General features: G+C 42.7%; 2 protein-coding genes and 1 long non-coding RNA gene across 15 annotated transcripts in view; all 3 read right to left on the bottom strand.

The window, feature by feature from the left end:
- Positions 1–33: 33 nt before the first annotated feature.
- On the bottom strand, positions 34–4912 carry LOC139635335 (zinc finger protein ZFP2-like). 2 transcript variants are annotated; one of them, XM_071502541.1, is made up of 7 exons: positions 4770–4912; positions 3475–3677; positions 3252–3344; positions 2990–3085; positions 2758–2868; positions 2352–2475; positions 34–1581 (listed from the first exon to the last, which is right to left on the bottom strand). In XM_071502541.1, the coding sequence occupies exons 2-7, from the start codon at positions 3610–3612 to the stop codon at positions 98–100; spliced, it is 2046 nt and encodes a 681-aa protein (XP_071358642.1). In that variant the 5' UTR covers positions 3613–3677; positions 4770–4912; the 3' UTR covers positions 34–97. The 2 variants fall into 2 exon arrangements, with proteins under 2 accessions (XP_071358642.1, XP_071358641.1); XM_071502540.1 differs by lacking the exon at positions 4770–4912 and adding an exon at positions 4538–4697.
- Positions 4913–11298: 6386 nt separating this feature from the next.
- Positions 11299–12984, bottom strand: LOC139635367 (uncharacterized). Its single transcript, XR_011694186.1, has 2 exons — positions 12609–12984; positions 11299–12011 (listed from the first exon to the last, which is right to left on the bottom strand). It is a non-coding gene; the product is annotated as an uncharacterized lncRNA (long non-coding RNA).
- A 963-nt stretch (positions 12985–13947) lies between these two features.
- The window catches only part of nav3 (neuron navigator 3), a 456492-nt gene continuing 450065 nt past the window's right edge, over positions 13948–20374 (bottom strand). For all 12 annotated transcript variants that reach the window (XM_071502610.1, XM_071502611.1, XM_071502609.1 and 9 more), the window contains 2 exons: positions 20124–20327; positions 13948–18588 (listed from right to left, as the gene is read on the bottom strand). In XM_071502610.1, the coding sequence (XP_071358711.1) occupies positions 18469–18588; positions 20124–20327 (324 nt within the window). In that variant the 3' untranslated portion in view covers positions 13948–18468. The remainder of the gene's footprint in view (positions 18589–20123; positions 20328–20374) is intronic.

The raw sequence follows: 20374 nt of genomic DNA, 5'->3' as shown, positions 1-20374 counted from the left end.
CACTATTATAAAAAACAAATGAAACCGTTCAACTCATTAAGACAGTTTTTATTTTTAATGAAGACAATCATCAAGTCGAAATAAATACAACATCAGCTCAAAGATGAAATGATTCCATCACGATGCCCTTCTCCATGTGTGTGCGCATGTGTCTCTTGAGCCTCGTGGACGTGGAGAAGCTCTTCTTACAGAGCAGACAGCTGTGTGGCTTCTCCCCGGTGTGTGTTCGGACGTGCATGTTGAGGTCGGAGGAGCACCTGAACCTCCTCTCGCAGTAGGAGCAGGGATAAGGCCTTTCTCCTGTGTGGATGCGTTTGTGGAGGAGCAGCTCGCCAGAGGTGAGGAAGGTCTTTCCGCACTGAGAGCACTGGTGGGGTCGCTCTCCTGTGTGAGTCAGGTTATGCCGGACGAGCGAGGTTGACTTGGCAAAACTCTTCCCACAACGCGTGCATGCAAACGGGCGCTCGCCTGTGTGTGTGTTGAGGTGTTCGCTCTGAGCGCGCTTGGTTTTAAAGCTCTTGGGGCACTGTGAGCAGCTGAACGGCCTGAAGTTGCTGTGGCTGCGCTGGTGTCTGCCCAGCTCTCCCTGCGTGAGGAACGTCTTCTCGCAGGTGGTGCAGGGGTACGGCCGCTCGCCTGTGTGGATCCTCTCGTGGCGCGTGAGGCTGGCCAGCTGGGTGAAGCTCTTCTCGCAGCGGGAGCACTGGAAAGGCCGCTGGCCGTTGTGAGTCAGCAGGTGCCTGTTCAGTATCTGGAGCTGCGTGAAGCTCTTCCCACACTGTGCACAGGGGTACGGACGCTCCCTGGTGTGGATCTGCTGGTGTTTATTCAGAAGCCACACGTGGGTGAAGCTTTTCCCGCACTCGCAGGCAAACGGCCGCTCACCGGTGTGTTTCATCTGGTGTCTCTTTAAGTCTGACGCTCGGCTGTAGATCTTCTCACACTGGGAGCATTTGTACTGGCGCCTGACCACGTGGCCCTGCCTGTGTCTCAGCCGCTCCAGGATGCTACTGAAGCTCTCGCCACATTTCTGGCATTTGTACTGACCGCCGCCTTTCTCTGACGTCTCCTCTTCTACCACAACCTCTGTCGTTAAGTCTAGCAGAGGGTCGCATGTCTGGCCGCAGGCGGTTCGTTCGAAATGCAGCTTGAGCAGACCCATCTGTGTGAAGCGTTTGCCACAGTGGGAGCAGAGGAAGGGTCGTTCTCCGGTGTGAATGCGCTGATGTCTGGTCAGATCCCAAGAGTTCCTGAAGCCCTTCTTACATTCGCCGCAGGTGTACGGGCGCTCGTCTGTGTGGGTCCGCTGGTGACGAGTCAGGTCTGAGGCACGAGTAAAAGTTTTGCCACATTCCTGGCACATGTGAGGGTCAGGCCTGTCGTGGATGGGGAAAGGCTTTGGGAACTCGGGGAACTGGACCTTCTTCCTGGGGGCCTCAGCTGTCTCTGCAGCCTTCTGGACTCTGCTGTAGTGCTCTGGGTGACTGTGCTCAATGTGCTGCAGCAGGTAGGACTCCTGCATGTGGAAGAACGGACACTCGGAGCAGGCAAAGACCTGGGTGGACATCTCCACAGTGGTACCTATGCAAAGAACAGAGGATACAGGTACCTGTTTTAAGTTTCCCTCAAATACGGGCAAATATTTCTTGTGTTGTCTGCATGAAAATTTTCAATTCAATTCAATTCAATTTTATTTGTATAGCGCCAAATCATAATATACATTATCTCAAGGCACTTTACAGGGTGAGGTCAAGACCTTACTTTGTTAAAGAGAAAAACCCAACAGTTCCCACAAAGAGCAAGCGCTTGGCGACAGAGGGGAGGAAAAACTCCCTTTTAACAGGAAGAAACCTCCAACAGAACCGGGCTCAGGGTGGGGGGGGGGCTGCCTCGACTGGTTGGGTTTAATTTTAAATCTCTTTCACAGAGGGAGAAGGGAGAGAGACCAGGAACTGCCGTGTATACTGTTGATTGTTAATTGTAACAGTAAAAATAATAATAATAACCATGGGTAATGGTGTTATAAATAATAATAATAATATTAAGTGTTGTAGTGGCAGCTCTGGATCCTGCTGCTCCACATTTTTATAAAGATTTCCATCCACCCAAAAATACCTTGAGCTACAGGAAAACAACAAAATGTCTTCAGTCAAGTTTTGGTCAGCAACAACACAACTTTGGTCTCCAGTGGTGCTGTGGAAATGTCACTGTGCACGCTGACACACCTGATAAGACTTTGCAAATATCAAACATACTTGATACAGATGGGACTCCTCAGAAACCACTAAACCACCCTCACAGCACATCTGTAAATATCACTCAGCAACAGGTAAAAAATCCAGCTGTTTTACCTTGTGTACCAAGGTGTTCAAGGGATTTGTGGTGCTGCAGGAGAGACCTCAGGTCGTCAGGACTGGAGAGCGCCTGCAGGCAGTCCTTCAGCACGGAGGGGGCAGAGGTCAGCCATGAAACAGTCTGTTCAGGGAACAGGAATGACAAGTGTGATCATACAGTCAGTTCAGAGGATGAAACAAAGCTCATTTCACAAGTGGGATTTAAATTAGTCATGAATCAAAAATAAGGATCTATTACTGACTCTGGCCTGACCAATGCTGGATTTCTGAGGTAGATACATACATTTCTTAAAAATCTGATAATATCAAGTCATTAATGGTGTGTTTTACAGTGATAATTTAGTGAGTGTGTCCAGTAGCAGTTGCTGTTCTGTGTGCAGTGAGCTGTGACGTCATGTCCTACCTGGCCGAGGTCTGGCACTGGCAGGAGCTTCTCCAGTTTGGAAAGAAACTCCCACACAAGGAGCTGCATGTCTGTGTCGTAGCTGAGACCATATTCTGTTGGGAAAACCTCCTGGGAAGGACAAAGGTGACAGTTACTCAAAAATCCAACTGTGTGGGGACGTAACTACAGAAAACAATAAAGGACACAACAAAAAAATCTCTCAAATGGGCTCCATGTGAAGATCTCTTGCCTGGTAAAAATGCTCCCTCTCTGCTCGGTCTTTCAGGAGCGTTTGGATGAGCTCCATGAAAATGGCCTCCTCTGCATCCACCTCTGCATCTCCACTCTGAAATATACTGTCATTGTTACTGGAACCATCTTCAAACAGTGTAAGCATATCAACGGATCACTGTGATCTGTTGTGTGACATGTGACAATGTGACAAATACATAAAGCACTGACTTTTTTGGGAATTGTAATGAGGCCATTGTGAAAACACTGCTCTCGCTTACCCCTGTGTACCCTGGTGGGCGGATTCGCTCTAGGTGAGGCTGTATGCACAGACTGTTGGCTGTTTCCTCATTTCTGCACAGCTCAAGAATAATCTGATGTAGAAAGAAGACAAAGGTGTCGCTTCAACAAGATATTAAATGAACTGTATCCGTGAAGTATGACATTATTGTATGATTATTAACATTTTTGTCACTTGATCTCATCTCAAACCCACTGACTCACCTTCGATCGCAGTCGGAGAAGCAGTTTGCCTCGTTGCGTTGGACTGAGCAGGTCTGGGACTGTGGCCGTCACCAATGACACAAAGTCATCAAGCTTTTCATAATCAAGAACGTCTCTCCGCTGGGCCACCTGCCACATCGCTGCAGAGAGCAGCCGCAGAGGAGGGATCAGCAGCCTCAGTGATGACAGTGGCAGGAATACATCTGTACAAACACAGACACGGGGTGGACAGGGTCATGAGATCCCTTTGTGAAGTGAAAAGTGTCCTCCTGTGATGTGCTGTCAATGCACCTTTTCCTTTCTTTGCTCCACAACAAACATGAGAGGTAGAACCTAAATCAGAGGTGTGCAGGTTGTAAGTAAAAACACTGCATGTGGTGACAATTTAGGGTGAAATATAAAGCTGGTTTGAATGTGAAAGAGGTGAGGGCTAAATGTAGGTCAGATCTTGCTCATTCAGGGAACCTTCTGTGTCAGATGTTATGTGCCTTATAAAAATGAGATATTTACACAACAAACAGCACTGAGAACTGTGGGGCTGTTGTAAAGATAATCTAGTGCTAGAACTAGAACGGATGCAACTAACAAAACTTACAAATAACAAACATGTTGCATCTTTGTATTGAAAACTGTAGTGAGGATATACAACAGCTATCTTTGAAGCAATGTTTTGTGTGTCACGTTTTCTGTTTTAGCCTCCTGCACATGTCAAGAGACATAAAGTACCGCACCAAGAAATTCCCTCACATATCATGAGCTAACAACAAAACTCTGCTCCACAACTGTTTAGCTTAGTTAGCCACTTAGCCAAACAATGGGAAATGTAGCTTAAACAGCCTGGTTTACAACTTGGAAGAATAAAAAAATGACATTTAATCCTTTAATTTCCTCAAGAATAATGCTTAAACACATCAAATGTTGCCTTAATTCGACGTTTAACTGTTTGCTTTGGGTAAGTTAGCAACATTCAATCAATGTTAGCTACAGGCTACGAGCTAACGACAGTAAGCAAGAAAGCTACTTCGTGGTTAGCTGCGACAAAACCATGAAACACTCCACGGACCTGTGTTTTCCACCTGATGGGAAATGACAGTCTTTTCCATCACTAACACAATAAAAAGTCACTTTAAGTCTATAAGCTAACATTAGGTTGCAAGCCATTTGTTGTTAGGGTCTCACAAAGCGGAAACACGTGCACTTTGTTTTCAAAATAAAAGTATTGAGTGATCGTGTAGTATGTTCCTGCAGTACTGGAGGCTGCAGTTTCAGGATCGTGTCTCTGGGACCCTACTTACATGCTCTTTAAGAATGGAGAAGCACGCACACACGCGCGCACACACACACACACACACACACACACACACACACACACACACAGACAAAGCTGTGTTCTTCTGTGCAATAAGGAGATATGGGAATGGAGAAGAAAACACTGGTGTTTCATTGCCAGCCATGTAAAAGTTGTCCTCTGATGAGTCAGCTGTGTGTGTGTGTGTGTGTGTGTGTGTGTGTGTGTGTGTGCTGACTTTCATGGAGGCAGGAAAGGTTGTTGACAGTTGTTGAATGGCGGAAAGGACCTGCTGCCTCCCTCTGGAAGTGAAGAAAAGCTGCATCCTTTCTGCTGATTCTGCTTTTCATGAAGCCCTGCCAGCAGTGGAGCAAAACTGTACTGTTCATCCACAGGGTGGCGCTAAAGGAGAGGTCATTAAAGGTCATTCAAATCTAAAGGGTTTGTCCTCTGGAGAGCAGAAATTATATTAGGAGGTTTCATGGCAATTTTGACAATTGTGTTGTGCAAAGAGGACACTTTAGTATGTGAGTGGAACAAGAGGAAGGTCACAGGGTCACCAAAGTTAGATTTTAATCAAAGATCAATTACTGTATTAACACTGTACATGCTCAGTGTTCATAGACTAATAAATCTGTTCATGAGTTAGCAGACTGGAGTGTGTTGGACCCAAAACATCCTGTTCACATGTTGATTGTGTTTCTTTAGAAAACTGGTTGAATTCTGTGCAGTTTACAGTAACTGTTCTGAGGTGGTCTGAACATAAAAACTAAAAGTACATTTTAAGTTCAATTAACTTCTTTAAATTAGGAAAAAAATAAAGAGGCAGATAAAAGATATTAAATATATTACATTAATATGTGTAATATATAAATTTATAATTAGCTCTATACTGTAAATGAATTGTGACAGATGAACACTCTATGAGAACACAGAGAGTTCTATTAGAGCACAGAGAGTTCTATGAGAACACAGAGTTGTATGACCTCACAGTGCAGCAGAGACACAGTGTTCTGCAGACACAGGTCTCAGTTTAGTTTTATCCTCCACTGTGAACAGACAGAGTATCTGCACTACACAAGTCTTATCACACCGACTAAACCTGAAGACAGAGAGTTCAATGAGAAAAGAAGAAAAGAAAAAGACACTGCACATGAGTGCAACTCATCTGAAGATGTCTGCAGACAGACAGGTAAATAGATTGAATGCACTTTACTGAAGCAACAGCAGTAACTGAATTTAGAGTTACAAGATGAATTTGCACAATTTAAAAATACATTTTTTTTTTTTTAAAGGTGATGAAGATTTTGTTAGTAAAAACAATTCTGTGGCTCAGTGACTTAATTCACTGTGAGCAGGTGGAGAGGCAGCATTTGTTTGTCTGTCCTGCTTTACACAGAAACAAGATGAAAACTTTACAGGCATTATATCAGATCACAACCAAGTATCTAAGCAAAAGAACAATTACAAGGTTGAATAAAGATACAAACAGTGAAACAAATCTATTGAACATGTAATATTAAAATGTGGGCACACTAAACAACTGACAACACAGGAAACCTTTAATCAAGTATCTAAAACAGTAGGAACATAGTTGTACTACACAATACAACACTACAGGAAGTAAGACTTTAAATATTTACAATATATTAAAAAAATCATGCTGCTGATGAAACAGACAATTATGTGGATACAGAAAAAAGAAAATTATAAATTATGAAGGTTTAAAGTTGGACTTAGATAGTTTCCCAGTTTTTATTTTGAAAATTGTTTCACTCTTGTTGTACAGTTATACATCAGCATTATGTACTGAGTACATCACAGCAAATACTTTAACTCTAGTAAAATACTGAATTCAGGTCTTCAACCTTCATATGAAAAAAGGATCTAACATTTTCTTATTACACTTATTACATGTTTCTCTACTAGAACATAGTTTCAAGACCCATGGACATGGAAAACATCAACATGGATGAGATCATCAACACCACTATCTCAGAAGTGATTGAAGAGTTCTTTGCACAGCTTTATGGAGACGTTTCAGAGGATGAAGATGTGACCGACCGCTGCTCCTCTCCAGCCCTGTCTGAGGACAGCATACTGTCATGTTGCTCGTGGCCATCCATCACTGACTCAGAGACCTCTGAGGACTTTTCATATGAGGCTCAGGATCTCTTTGAAGTTATCAGAAACGTAATTAAAGGCTATTTGGATCCAGACAACCAAGAGGAAGAAGAAGAGTATTTTGGAGACAGAGATGAAGTCCTGACTCCTGAGACTGGATACACTTCCAGAACTTCCATCTGGTCAGAAGAGATCAAAAGACCGGATTCGGCTTCTTCCTCTTCCCCCACCACCACCATTTCAGTAATTGAGGCGGCCAACATGCTCATCTCCTGGTTAGATGACCAGGCAATCAGGACACTGCAGACCACTGAGGCTGAGGAGGCACTCCAGTCCACCGAGTCTGTCAGGACACTGCAGACCACTGAGGCTGCCAGCAAAATCAAACTGGTTGGTAAGCCAATTTTCAAAAAAATAAAGACACCATGGGTAAGAAACTTTCGCAAGAAGCTGGCCAAAAAGTTCAAAAAGATTTCAGCCAGAGCTTCTTCTGGTTCGGACCGGATCTCCACCCCTCTGGAGCTGGTTGAAGAACAAGAGGACACCACAGAGGAGGAGATGAGGAACCAAACACCTCCAGTGCCCACCACCTCAGTTCCATCGCCCAATAGGTTTGATGAGGTTGATCAGCCAGAGAGCCAACTGCTTGATGACTCCCAGGAGGAGGGGAGAAAATCAGCAGACTCTTGTGGTTTGGTTCTGACAGCTACTGCTGATACAAAAGGCGAAATGTTGAACCCTGACCTGGTGGACAGCTGCCATGGACAATCCACCAAAAGCCCTCAAGATTCAGATATCTCAGAGGAAGAGGGGGAAGATTTTGAAAAAAGAGAGGATGTTAGGATCCCTGTTTCCATAGAAGTGGGACCATCAGAGGCTGATGAAGACCACATTGTGGAAATCAATTTGCCTCCAGGATCTTCTGAAGAGGATGGACATGGTGTATTTTCCCAGGAGGAAAATGCAGAAGCAACAGAACAGCAGCTTCTCCTGAATTCATCCACCATTTCTTCCATCATAAGAAGATTCTTTGAAGGTCTCACTGAAGAGTAGGTCATCTGTTCCCCCACTGATACTGTAGTGGATACTTGAATATATTTATGACATTTGTGTGAGTTGTTTCTGTGTTCCACCTTTTGTTTCTGTTCCTTCTCTTTCAGACAGTGGAGAGAAGTCAGTGAAGGAGTCTACAACCGTGGTGTGAAGGAGCAGCTGACTGACATGTGTACAGACGTGCTGAAGATCATTGCAGACTCTGTCATTGGGGCCGTCTCACAGTCAGTCCGACTGTCATCTTCCACATCTCCCACCTTCAACCTGACAAGCCCCATGTCCTCAGACTATCTGATGGAGTTTTTTCACTGCAACATCCAGAGTTGTGTGGAAAGCTCCTTGATTCAGGCCATTTGTCAAGTCATCGGTGAGGACATCCCTGCAAGGATCTCACCCGACTTAACAGAGGCTACAGTGACTGAGGTGCTTGGTGAGGTCACCTGTGTCCTGACAACACAAGCATCCTCCAGCACCCCTTTTCCTGCCAACAGCCACGTGTGGAGAAACAGAGCAGGACAGAACTGTTTGGCAGGAGCGATTTCAACAATGAAATCCTTCCTCACGGGACGAGGTCATTTCATCAAGAGGAGGATTAAGGCGCAACAAAGTTTGGAGGCTCCAGTGAGAGGACAGAGCACAGAGACGGAGGAGTCACTGTGGAGGAGGTGTTTTAGTGGCAGGCAGCAGGCAAAGATCCACCCAGTCCCACTGGGAGATGTCACTGAACCTCAGCGTGTTCAAAAAAACGAAGCAGACCTGAGGTTCACTCCACTGGAGCTGGAGGACTATGATGAGGATGAGGACATGACATCAGACTGCTCTCTGTCCTCCATCAGCTCAAGTCCATCTGAGCTCCATGAAGAGACGAGCTCTTCCTCTCAGGCCGACAACTCTGGTGATGAGGAGACCCTCATCCAGGTCTCTGCCAGCCAGTGTCCCAGTGTCCAGGAGACGGAGACTCAACCAAAGACAAGAAACAGATTTTGGCGTTTTCTCTGCAAAATCTTTTCAAAGGTAAGGATGCATTTACATGGAGATTAAAATCAGTGAGACCACTTTGAAATACACGAGGTTTGGTCATAAATCAAATGCAGCTGGATTTCTTGTTTGTTCTTGAGGATGTTTCTGGACTCATCTCTCCTGCTCTTTCCTTCCTTTCCTTCTTTAACTGATCTGAAAACATAAGAATCCTTGTATTTCAAAATCTGTGCTTCTTTGTCCAGAAGTGGTGAAGTGATTAATCCTCTTCACGACTGAACACATCTAGTTGTCTTTGACTTGAAAACATCTTCTCACTGGTGTATTTTAGTTGAGCTGTGGCCTTTTATTTTTACTTTTGTACTGATGTGTTGTTTTTTAATCACTTTTAACACAAAAGAACAAGAAGGAGAAGAAGAGGAAGGACGAGGAGTAGGAGGCCCGGTCCTAACAGGTTCCTCTGTGGATACAGCGGCTTTTCCTCAGCTGTTCCTCCAACAGTAACTGGACCTGGACCTGCAGCCATCTCTCCTCTCTCCCCTCTTTCTCTTCTTTCACCCCCTCTCCCCATTCTCTCCCTTCTCTTCCCTTCACCCCCAATTCCCCCATCTCCCCCTTCCCTTTACCCTCTTTACCCATTGCCCTCCCTTTTCTTCCCTTTTCTTCAACCCCCCCACCCTTCTCTTCCCTTCCCTTGCTTCCCTACCCCCTCACCCCCTGACCCCACCCCTCCTCCCCCAACCTCTCTCCATTCTCTATTTCTTTCCACACCTCTTCTCTCACCTTTTTTTTTGGTAACGTATTATATTATATTGATTTTTGATTTGTCTAAAGACATTGTGATTGCAACATACATTAAAGTAATAGTTCAATATATTTGATGTTGGGTTGTGTGAGGTATATCAGTGTAGCCACTTTAAAAATACTCTCAGAAAAACACTAACATCAATTTAAGTATTCACTATATTTTTAATACACAGCTTTATCTTGCCGTCAATCAGCCCTTTGTCTCACAGACTCATTCACTCACATTCACAAGAGACTCATAATTTACACAAAGTAAAAATATAAATAGCTGTAGACAGGCATCGTTACGGTCTATACTACACAAACCATCCTGTGAAAATAGAATATCTCAATATATGACACAAGATGAAGAATACATTGTCTTTGCAACATGACATTCATGTCAAATAATCCAGTGATACATATTCCAGTACGACCTTATAGCAATATGTTTTGGATGGACATTTTTCTGTTATCAGTTCAACAGAATTTTTCCTGCAGGACCACAGACAATGGATGAGACTGCCTGCCTCTATTTAGCACTTGGGACAGTGTGGGGAGGAGTCGATGTTAAACTTAACAGCATTGGGAGGGGGAGATGAAGACCTGTAATCTCTACGTTAAATTCTCTTTCTCATGTTTCCTTTAAAAAAACACTCATTAAATTTAACTGATTTAGACAAACTGCTGCTGTTTCTCTTCAGCATGAATACTTAAATAATGCTGTGTAACCTTCAGGGTTTCCAAAATCCATCAACATCATCAGCAGAGGGTCGTTTCAAGTCAGTGATTCAATCAGTCCTCCCCTGCATCACCATCTACCACCTCCCATACAGTCCATCTCACACAAAACCTGCAGGACAACTTATGTTCTGAGTATTGACTGATCAGTGAATGAATCACATACCTCAAAGAAAGAGTCCAGGAATCTCTGGGTGGACAACACCACTGATACAAGACAAAGGAATAAAATGAGTGTTCACTAAAGCAGCTGCTGCTGAGGAATCACTGATGACAAATGAATGACTGCATATGTTCAGTCCAATCATTTACCTCTCTGAGCGAGCAGTCGGCTGAACAACAGCATTTCACCACAAGAGACAAGAAATCAGCGTCTGTACCTCATCTGCATATGATAAGCTAAAAAGGCTCAATTAACCATATGTGTGCTTTTTAAGTATTTATGTGACTGAATAATAAGCATCAGATTAGTGTGGTACTGATTACCACAGGATGTGTTTTGTATTTTACTCCACATGACGAGCAGTGGTGGAAGTAAAAGTTGCATTATCACAGAATTGAAACAAAAAAAATCATCCGTTCATGTCCTAGATTTTGACATGAGTAAAGCTTCACAAATATTAACACCAAAATATAGTTCAAGTACCAAAAGTAAAAGTACTCATAGTGCAGAATGATATGATACTAACACTTGGTCACTTTAGGATCTGACACTGAACAGCAGAAGCAACTCCCCAAGACAAATGGAGCAAAGCATGTATATTAAACCTAGGACTAGTATTGTACTTAGTCAGATTTAAATGATCATAGAAATTTGAACTTCACGATGCCAAACTAGAATCAAACTGTCACCATTTAGCAGGTAGTGAAAAAACACTTTATTTGCAGTCAACATTTTAGTGTGCTGGAATCAGACTCCACAACAACACATTGTTCTTTAAAGTGCGTAAGTATAATCCTGCTTCTCTGGTGTCTGAATTGACCCTGCACTGGATCATCAGATGGCTTATTATGGCTAAACACACACATCAGATGTGAGATTGCTCTTTTCTTTCCAGGACTTAGTTACTGATCAGACAATATGGACATGAAACTAAAACACTTATAAAATGTGATTAAAATTACTTCTGTCAACAGCAACTACATCAAAACCAGGTCTGCTTTACTGGGTAACATTCATAGTGATAATACTTATAATAGCACTTTAGTGATATTATAGGTACATCTTACAAGTCCTGATGATGCCATAGCCGCTTCTCAATAATACAAAATAGTTAATTTTTTTTTCTTCCCCATGGCAGCAACATAAATCCATCCATGAACAAAGACAGTCTTCAACAACTGGCAACAGGTCACAGTGGGAAGGAGTTCTGTGGTTCAAATCTCTCATAATTCAGAGCTGGACATTACGTATATAAAACTTGCAGTTCCATGGTCCGAGTCGTGGAAGCTTGAGATGCCATATCAAAAAACGCTGAGTTAATTCAGTCAAAGCTTGGTTAGCATTCCTGACAGCAGGGCGGGACCAGCACTCCATGTTCTCAGGCTCCAGAGTCCAGGGGACAAACTTTTAACAAAAATAATCACATATAAGACAAATGTTAAACCCCAGGAAAACAAGTGGCAGAAATGCTCAGGGAAAAGAAAAGACATTCAGTTAAGAGAAACATGTCTCGAAGTATTGTTTAAGGACAGTTATCTTATTATCTATTTATATTTTGTAACTGATATGGACCTATGTGTCTGGAATAAAGTAAAATGATAAATAATATATAACATGAAAACAGCAGGGGGCTTGAATAGTATTCGTCCATGTGGGCTGTATATATACAGCTTATATAGGTAAAGCCTATGGTACCTGTGGTCTTAACGTACATCATAGTATAACTAAGGTCACCACTGTGATGACTTCTACTGTAAAGCAAATATTTTAACAGGCAAGCCCAGAGGATGTGTGTGGGGGTGTGCACTTAACAGATACAAGCTTCTGGGCTTTGTGAAGTTCACCTGAAATACAATTCTAGTCATGACACCAAAGAAAACGACAAATTGATAGCGTAACCTCAACGATTTATCACTTTTCTTTGCGTTAACAAGACTAGCTCATTAGTTTTCGAGACTTCCGTAGCCGCCCTCTGCTAGCTCTCCGCTAACTCCCGCTCACCTTTTCACGGGATTATGAAGTACACGACGAGGAAAAAGGCGATGTCAAAGACCACGAACAGCCAAAAGTCAAACCAGTAGGAGTGTTTCGGCAAAGACGCCGAGGCTCCTTTAGATTTCAACATTTTAAGCTCTTCCTCTGAGTCCGTCACGGGATCTGCGACGCGTCCCATCTTTGCTTCAGCTGCAGCCGGAAGTGAACACACAACCTGTCACGTGAGTCCTTCAAAATAAAACCAACCGACGCTAATTGCAAAGCCACTGAAGTTACAATGTACTACCATTTTATTTGTACTGTCTTTCTATTGGATGCATGAGTTTGATCATTAAAAAAAAAAAAATCAGCTTTTCAGTTTGTCCAATCTTGTATTGTTTGACAATGTATCAGCTGTCACCTTTCTTTGATTAATTCATATTAAAACACCAGGGGTCGGAAGGAAGACATCTACACATGACAATGTCACACTATCTTACAATTTCATGCTTTTTAGCGCTATCATTTATTTACATGATGTCAGTAATATGCAAGTAAATAAAATAAATAAGGCATCCGAGATTTAACCTGTTTTTACATTGCACAAATTACACTTCAGGCCTGTTTTTGTTGTAAACTTACCAGTAAGGTACATTTGTTAGCATATCAAACTTCTACATGAAAAGCAAAAGAAAGGAAAAACAATTGTTCCTGAGAATTTCTTTTGATCCCAAACCAGTCATTTGGCGACAAGAGAACTTACAGGACAACTTAACTAGCTTTCTGTAGAAAAATGACGAAAGTAACTCACATTTGAGATATTACATTATTACAGCTACTACATTTTCAGATATCGCTGTGACACTCAAATTTACAGTAGCTTCATTCTCACAGACCAAACTCCAGATTGAGTGCTTTCAAGTTAAGGAACAAGTTTCTCTATGGACACTTAGGCATCACCAGCACATACGCTGGACTGCACTGGATTAAATAGAGTGAATATCCAGAATGTAACACTCACTTGGGCCCATCTCTATTGCACGCAGTAATGATCAGTGACCTTTTTAAACATACAAATTAAACATATAAGTTCTGATTTGTAAGGAGTACTAAATTGTTTTTGGGATCATCTCAAAGCACAGGAATACACTGAAGCAAAAAAAAAATTAACTTATGAAGTTACTCAAATAGTTTTTTCAATAGATACTTTCATACTCAAATTGTTATTTTGATCTCTACCTTTACTTCTACTTAACTACAGTTAACAGTTCAGCTACTCTATCCACCTCCAATACCTTTACTCCTCCGCTCCATAAACAGACCACACAAACACATCTCAAATGAACACAAAAGACAAAAACTCAGATTGTTGTTTGCTCGTGTGACACCAAATACCATTTATTAGGGCTTTACAAAGACTACAAAATCCTCCAGATGAGTTAAATCACTGTCTCTGTCTATTTACATGATATGTTACATACAAATGTACAAAATATAAAACATTTAAGGACAAATGTTTCACCCAAAAAAGAAGAAAACTTTCTCTCAAACCAGAGTAAATGCTATGGTTTTCAACTGAGATGTAACTGCAAAGCGTAAGTGGGAAAAAATTACCAGTTGATCATCAGCACTATGGTGTACACTGTTAACGGTGTCAACGTTCTGCTAGCTTGGGAACTAATGGCCTACAACAGGAGTGTAGAGTAGCTGAGAGGGCTAAATGTGGGACGTCTAAGATCAGTTTTCATACACAGGTGTGAGTCAAGTTAGGGAGCAACCGGTTACCATGGTAACTACTCCCTTAGCATGCAGCTACACACCCTTGCAGACACAAACCCGGCAAAGTTGGCCAGATGTATGTGTGAACCATCAGAGGCTTGGCTGCAGAGACACGTGAAGCTGAACACAGGTAGGATTGTAGAGGATTGGATTGTCCTGAGGTTGTGACAATGTGACTTGTTGGTCTCTGATGGACTCTGACTGGCTAGTAGCACCTGTTGGTTGTTGGTAAATGTATACAGTACGGTGTTGGGTCAGCTTCGGTGCCTCACACAGCCAGCAAACCTAACGTGGCGGTAAGCTTGGGTTAAAATGTCCAGAGAGGAAGGGCTTCTAAGGAACAACAGGCATTCCTAAAGACAGAGAGGATCCAGAGAATATTATGGCAGGATGAGGGAAACTGGAAAAGTGCCTATTCTTTTGTTCTCGGTCTGTGATGTCAGTGAGTTAAAAAACTGTTTCTTACTGTACACCGTATGCCTCCTGCATAGGCAAAACATCCAATCACCACAAGACACACACCTGTTTCTGACAGCGTGTTGAGTTTTTGCATTTCTTTTTTTTTTTCTCTGTTTTCATAGTACAATAATTTACTCAGCGGGTTAAGCATATTGTAACATCAACAGGGCAGAATGCATCTTTGATTCACTGTGCAAGACTTAAGTATTTACAACCCACCCCGACCTCAAAGTGTGCAAAACCAACCCACTTGATAAACAAAGAGAGGACAATCAAAATTCAAAATGGCTTCCGTCCAATATACGCATACATAAAGATAAAGGTCTCTTCTCAATGCATCCCCTTTAAAAAGCTTCAAAACATGCTCATCAGGCTAGAAAACCCAAAACAGCTTGGTTGTGCTCCTGTCTGTTCAAGTGGGCCCAGCTCAACTGGGCGCAAAACAACAACTAAAAAATACCCCACCCCCTTTTAAATGTTTTTACAATATTGGTCAGTTTTAAATTCAAATACAGCATCAATTCTTTTATACTTCAACTGTCAGAAACAAGAAAGGGCGGTTTGGAGGAAGAGGGAACGACCACAAACAAAAGAGGCTGTTTTTCTAACAAGCAGCATCTTTGACAAAGCAGGAAGCAAATCATCATCATCATCATCATCATCATCATCATCATCCAACCTTTTCTCACTATAGCCAATGGGAGAAGGAGATGCCTCCCCAACTTTTGCACACTTAAGGCAGCGAGAAAGCACCAGTATCATTGTTCCATTATTCAGCTCTCGGGCTGATCTGGTTAACTTGCATTGTAAAATACTTTTTTTTTTTTTTTTTTTTTTTTGGTTCCTCATGGATCCCAGATGGCTGCAGACGCTGAACAAGACTATCACATGGGTGACAGCGCGTTTCAAGCAAGACACTGTCAGCTTGCATCATTCAATTCAATACTATTGATATTGTGTTGATTGGTCAAACAGAGTTATACTGTAGCTCTGGTTCATAACTGTTAAAGCAGAAAAATTCAGTCAATCTGCTGCTTCCCTGTTACTTTCTGAATTTCCTTGTTGCAGCCAACTCTTAATATGGGTTGCACAGGAATTCAGCTGTTTGCAATCGACCATTTGCTAAGACCCAAGCCCCTTAGTTACTGTTGCTATGCCTGCCAAGCTTTCCATTTGTGCACCTCTGCAGTTCACTATGACAACGACAGCACAATCGCCACTTTAAATTCAGCTGTAGCTAGCTAGATAATTAAGCTAATGTTAGCTCCATGTCTCTAGCTGACTTCTTCATGTTCACGGCTGATTCGTTTTAAAATGATAGTCTTGTATAATTGGTCTTAAATATGCACTTGATGGCTACATACATTATATTGTGCTAAAGGGCTGGTGCTAAAGCTGCGAGCTCCCTTCGGTATGTTTTCACTTTTCATGTTACAACAGGAGACAACAGAATGAGGATTAACCAATGTGTTTGACCAATGCTATCTCAGGTGATGTTAGCTGGAGCTGCTGGCGTGTAAACTTGACTAAATTCAGGAGTAGAGCAGGGCAGAGCTGCTAACGTTAACACCTGCGGAAGAAAGCCCTGCTTTAAACAGTGCAGGGGGGTGCGTTTGCAGAGGTGTGACAGTGGAATGTGAGCTGGGAGATCCATTTGGAGGGACAGCTTTATGTGTTTAAAAGCTTATTAGATGCCAGAGCACAACACAGTGGGTTATAATACTCACAGACAGAATTTTACAAATCTGGAAAGTTATCCAGGTTAAACTAGTTAGCTCTAATGTTAGTTAGCTGACATTAGAGCAGATGAACACTGATTGATCTATTCTTTACATTATTTTTCTCTTGTTGGATTTAAAAAAGGTTGAAGCTTAGACAGGTGGAGAAATACAAAGCTCGACAGACGTGATTCGACAATCACTGTCTAGGGGAGGAGCTTAGCGAATGATCAAATGATACAGTTCTGTGACGATCCAAAGAGGACGCCGCCTGCTCCTCTCATGGTGCATTTAAAACTAACAAGTGACAACATGCTTCAGAGTGAGGAAAGCCAAAAACAACTTCATCTAAGTCTAACCCACGGTCAGCTCTGCATTGGGATGAGAAGCCTGTGTGTATGTGGATGGTTATGTGCGTGTACATTTGGCAGTAAATCAAAGGAAAACATTGGCACTTGTCCATTTTTTCTTCACAGTAGCAATGTGGCTGGATGACACACAGACAATGCGCTTTCATTGTGCTTGTTGGCATGCAGGCCAGCGAGGAGCGGCTTGGCAGTGCCTGACACTGACGAGGTTCAGGGCAGGAGACCAGCACCACGAGGCTCAACTGACGACTGAGCTGAGAGCAGGAGGGATGTGTGTGTGCACGCGTGTGTGTGTGTCTGTATGTTATGATAATGTTTGTCTGGTGATGCTAATTGGGCTGCAGAGGCTTTGCAGAAGTCTCACATCAACCACTTCTGGTGCCATCATGGTGGTGCAGAACTGCCTGTACACAATTTATGCTTAGAAAAAGTAAAGACACAAAAAGGTGATATAGTGGTAAACAGCTGGTCAAAAAAAGTGTCCTTTAGCCCTAAACCCTACCAAAACAGTAACTTTTGAGGAGCCAGTTCAGCTAACCACAACAAACAGCTGGTTTTTGACTTTAACTAACATTATTTAAACACAAAATCAGTCTGATGCATCTGTGATGAGCCCAGTTTGTATGTGACGATCAACAATCAGTGGTTCACAGCCACTGTTTTCTAAGAGCCTCCAATACAGCCACCAGAGGGCATTACATCCCATAAAAACACTCCACAGTGCCGTCCTCCTGCTTGCCTCCCTCAGTATGTGGGGTTGGACATCAGGCATCCCAGAGGTGGCAGATACAGTGCCTTGCTCAAGGACACTTTGGCAGGCTGGATTGTTGGTCAGATTAGGGCTTGAACTGATTAAAGCCTCTGACTAAAAGAAAGTCTCCTCCTGCTGCCTGTGTGTAAGTGCATTATTATGAGTGTGTGTGTGTCTGTGTGTGTGTGTCTGTGAGAAAGCACCTCTGTAAACAAGGAAAGACATAAACAACAGAACATGCCCCCCCATTGTAAACATCTGAAGATATAACTGGGTTTTAAAAAAACAAAAATCCAGTTTAGTCACGTCAAACTCTTGGCTTTCTTTCTTTTTTTTTCTGACACTGTTTAAATGAAGGGAGTAAACTGTGGCTCATCGTTGCTGAGCAGGAACTGTGATTTACTCCATGGAAGTCAACTTCAGAGGAACTACATTTCCTCGTCAGACACATCCCGCCTACACGTATATGAAAAGTTGTATTCTTAAAATGATACACATCCATTAAAATGTACTCTCTAACTTCACTTTCTGACGTCAACAAAATAGAAATGATCCAACCTGTGTGATTGTTTTTGATCAGGTTGGCAACCACTCTTTCAAACATACAATAATTTGATTTAATATTGCACCATAATTATGTAAAAATAGGTGTTTGATTTCAAATGGTGGGTATACCATTTTGGATAATAAAACTTTTCATATTTCATACATCTGTGCACTACAGGGGTGGTGTCTAGTAGTAATGGAGGTTCAAATGTTCCCAGGTTCAAGGGATCCAAGGGGTCCGGTGTCTCCCAGCGCAGCTCTCGCTCTCATAGTGCCGACTCCAGAGAGGAGTCCAGCTGGTCGTCATGGTGACTGGTGCTGTCGCTGTCGCAGCTCTGTGTGCTGGAGTAGTTAGCTGCCTCCTGCAGTCGCAGCAGCATATTCATCTGCAAACACGACAAGATCAACAGTTTGATAACTGAGACTGTGGCTTGAATATGGTTCATTGCAACCAGTCCCCCAACCTGAACAAACAGGCTGTTTGCTACAGCCTTACACTCACCAATGTACATGCACTTGGACAGAAAATATTCAAAAAACGTGAATAATGCACTGCAGTATAACAACACCTACAACCTTAAGTAGAATTATGACATTTCTGACAGTGGCAACAAACAGTGAATGTGATGTTTGCACTCTTTTCTATTGATAACTCAGCTGTCACAGTATGAGGAAGTGCTGTCTCTAAGATGCCACTGTGCTTATTACACCTACGACAAACACAAATTCATGTAATGACTCACAAATAGTGATTGAAAACTCATGTTGTGATCATTTTGACAGATATTGTGGGTCATGACTTTAGTGAGCACGGTCACTTCTGCTTTTTATTTTCTGTGAAAAAAAATATTAAATTGATGATGATGTGATTTTTGTTGTGGCCTGCACTAAGCAAGCACATTCATATTCTGTTAGTTCTGGAGAGAATGATTTGTAGGCCGAGGCGTCTCTGTAGCAACACAATGCTTCATTTATGATGATATGTTGTGATACATTTAGTCTTAACCCAAAAAACAAACAAACAAAAAAAAAAAGTGATTTGGATATTCGGCCCTACTCACACTCTTGCTTTTCTTTCTCTGTGTGTGTGTGTGTGTGTGTGTGTGTGTGTGTGTGTGTGTGTGTAATAAAACCTTGTGGTAAATCACCACAATAAAACAGCAGAACTTCTCATCCCTGTAACAGAGCTAATGGTCTAAATAATGCAGCACTGCTGCAGCAGCTGGTGAATTGCTTCAAGTGTTCCTAAAATGAGTCTAGGCACACCTGCGCTCAGACTGGACACACAGACACATGTGTACACAAAAGCACAAACACACACACACACACACACACACACACACACACACACACACACACACACACACGCTAAATGAAGCCAGTTGTTTTTGGATGACTACCCTTTAATTCCTCTTGGGCTGCAATAACCCAACAAATGGAAATTAATTCTCTCTCTCTTTCTCCACCCATTCACCTTCTTCTCTCTCTACTCTCACTCACTAGACAGTTGATCCTGTCTGTGTGTGTCTGTGTGTGTGTGTGTGTGTGTGTGTGTGGGGTAAGGGAGTCTATACCACCGAGTGACTTCAGCAGCTTATTTATTTCATTTTGCAAAAGCCAAGGTAACACATGTCACAGGTTTCTATGGAAACCAGCAACCCTGACTTGAGTAACTTTATGAATCTGCACCATGCATATAGATTTATTGAATTAGATCATTCCGTCTGGGTGATGGTTCATATGTGAGGGACAGACATTTATCACTGCTGCTATTTTAATTAAATCCTGGTCATATTCCACTAAGCTGTTTTTTTTGTTGTGTCTCTGCTCGACTTAAATGCTGTAAGCAAACTACACTCTCCGTAGGAAGCTCCTGAATGGCACAGATTTAATGAGAAGCAGTGTTTCATGTCCTCCTCACCAGTGGGTCTCCCTCGGTGTCACTCTGAGACACTTGCTTGGATGAGGCTCCCTCCTTGGATGAGCTGTAGCCGTCGTATCCCACGTCCTCCGGCCTCAGCTGGAGCAGAGACTGGCCGTCCTGCTGCAGCGAGGCGGCGTTCCACGGATACGTGTCGTTCACCCACTTGGACGGATCTTCCCATGCTGCTCTTTTGCCGTACAGCTGTAGGAGAGGTATGATTGAGGATGAGCCCTGAACTTGTTTCTTTT

Source organism: Trachinotus anak, unplaced genomic scaffold (assembly GCF_046630095.1).
Source record: "Trachinotus anak isolate AG129_WGS33_773 ecotype Australia unplaced genomic scaffold, CSIRO_AGI_Tana_v1 ptg000018l, whole genome shotgun sequence".
Lineage (NCBI taxonomy): Eukaryota > Metazoa > Chordata > Actinopteri > Carangiformes > Carangidae > Trachinotus > Trachinotus anak.
This window is presented reverse-complemented; position numbering and strand designations above follow the sequence as displayed.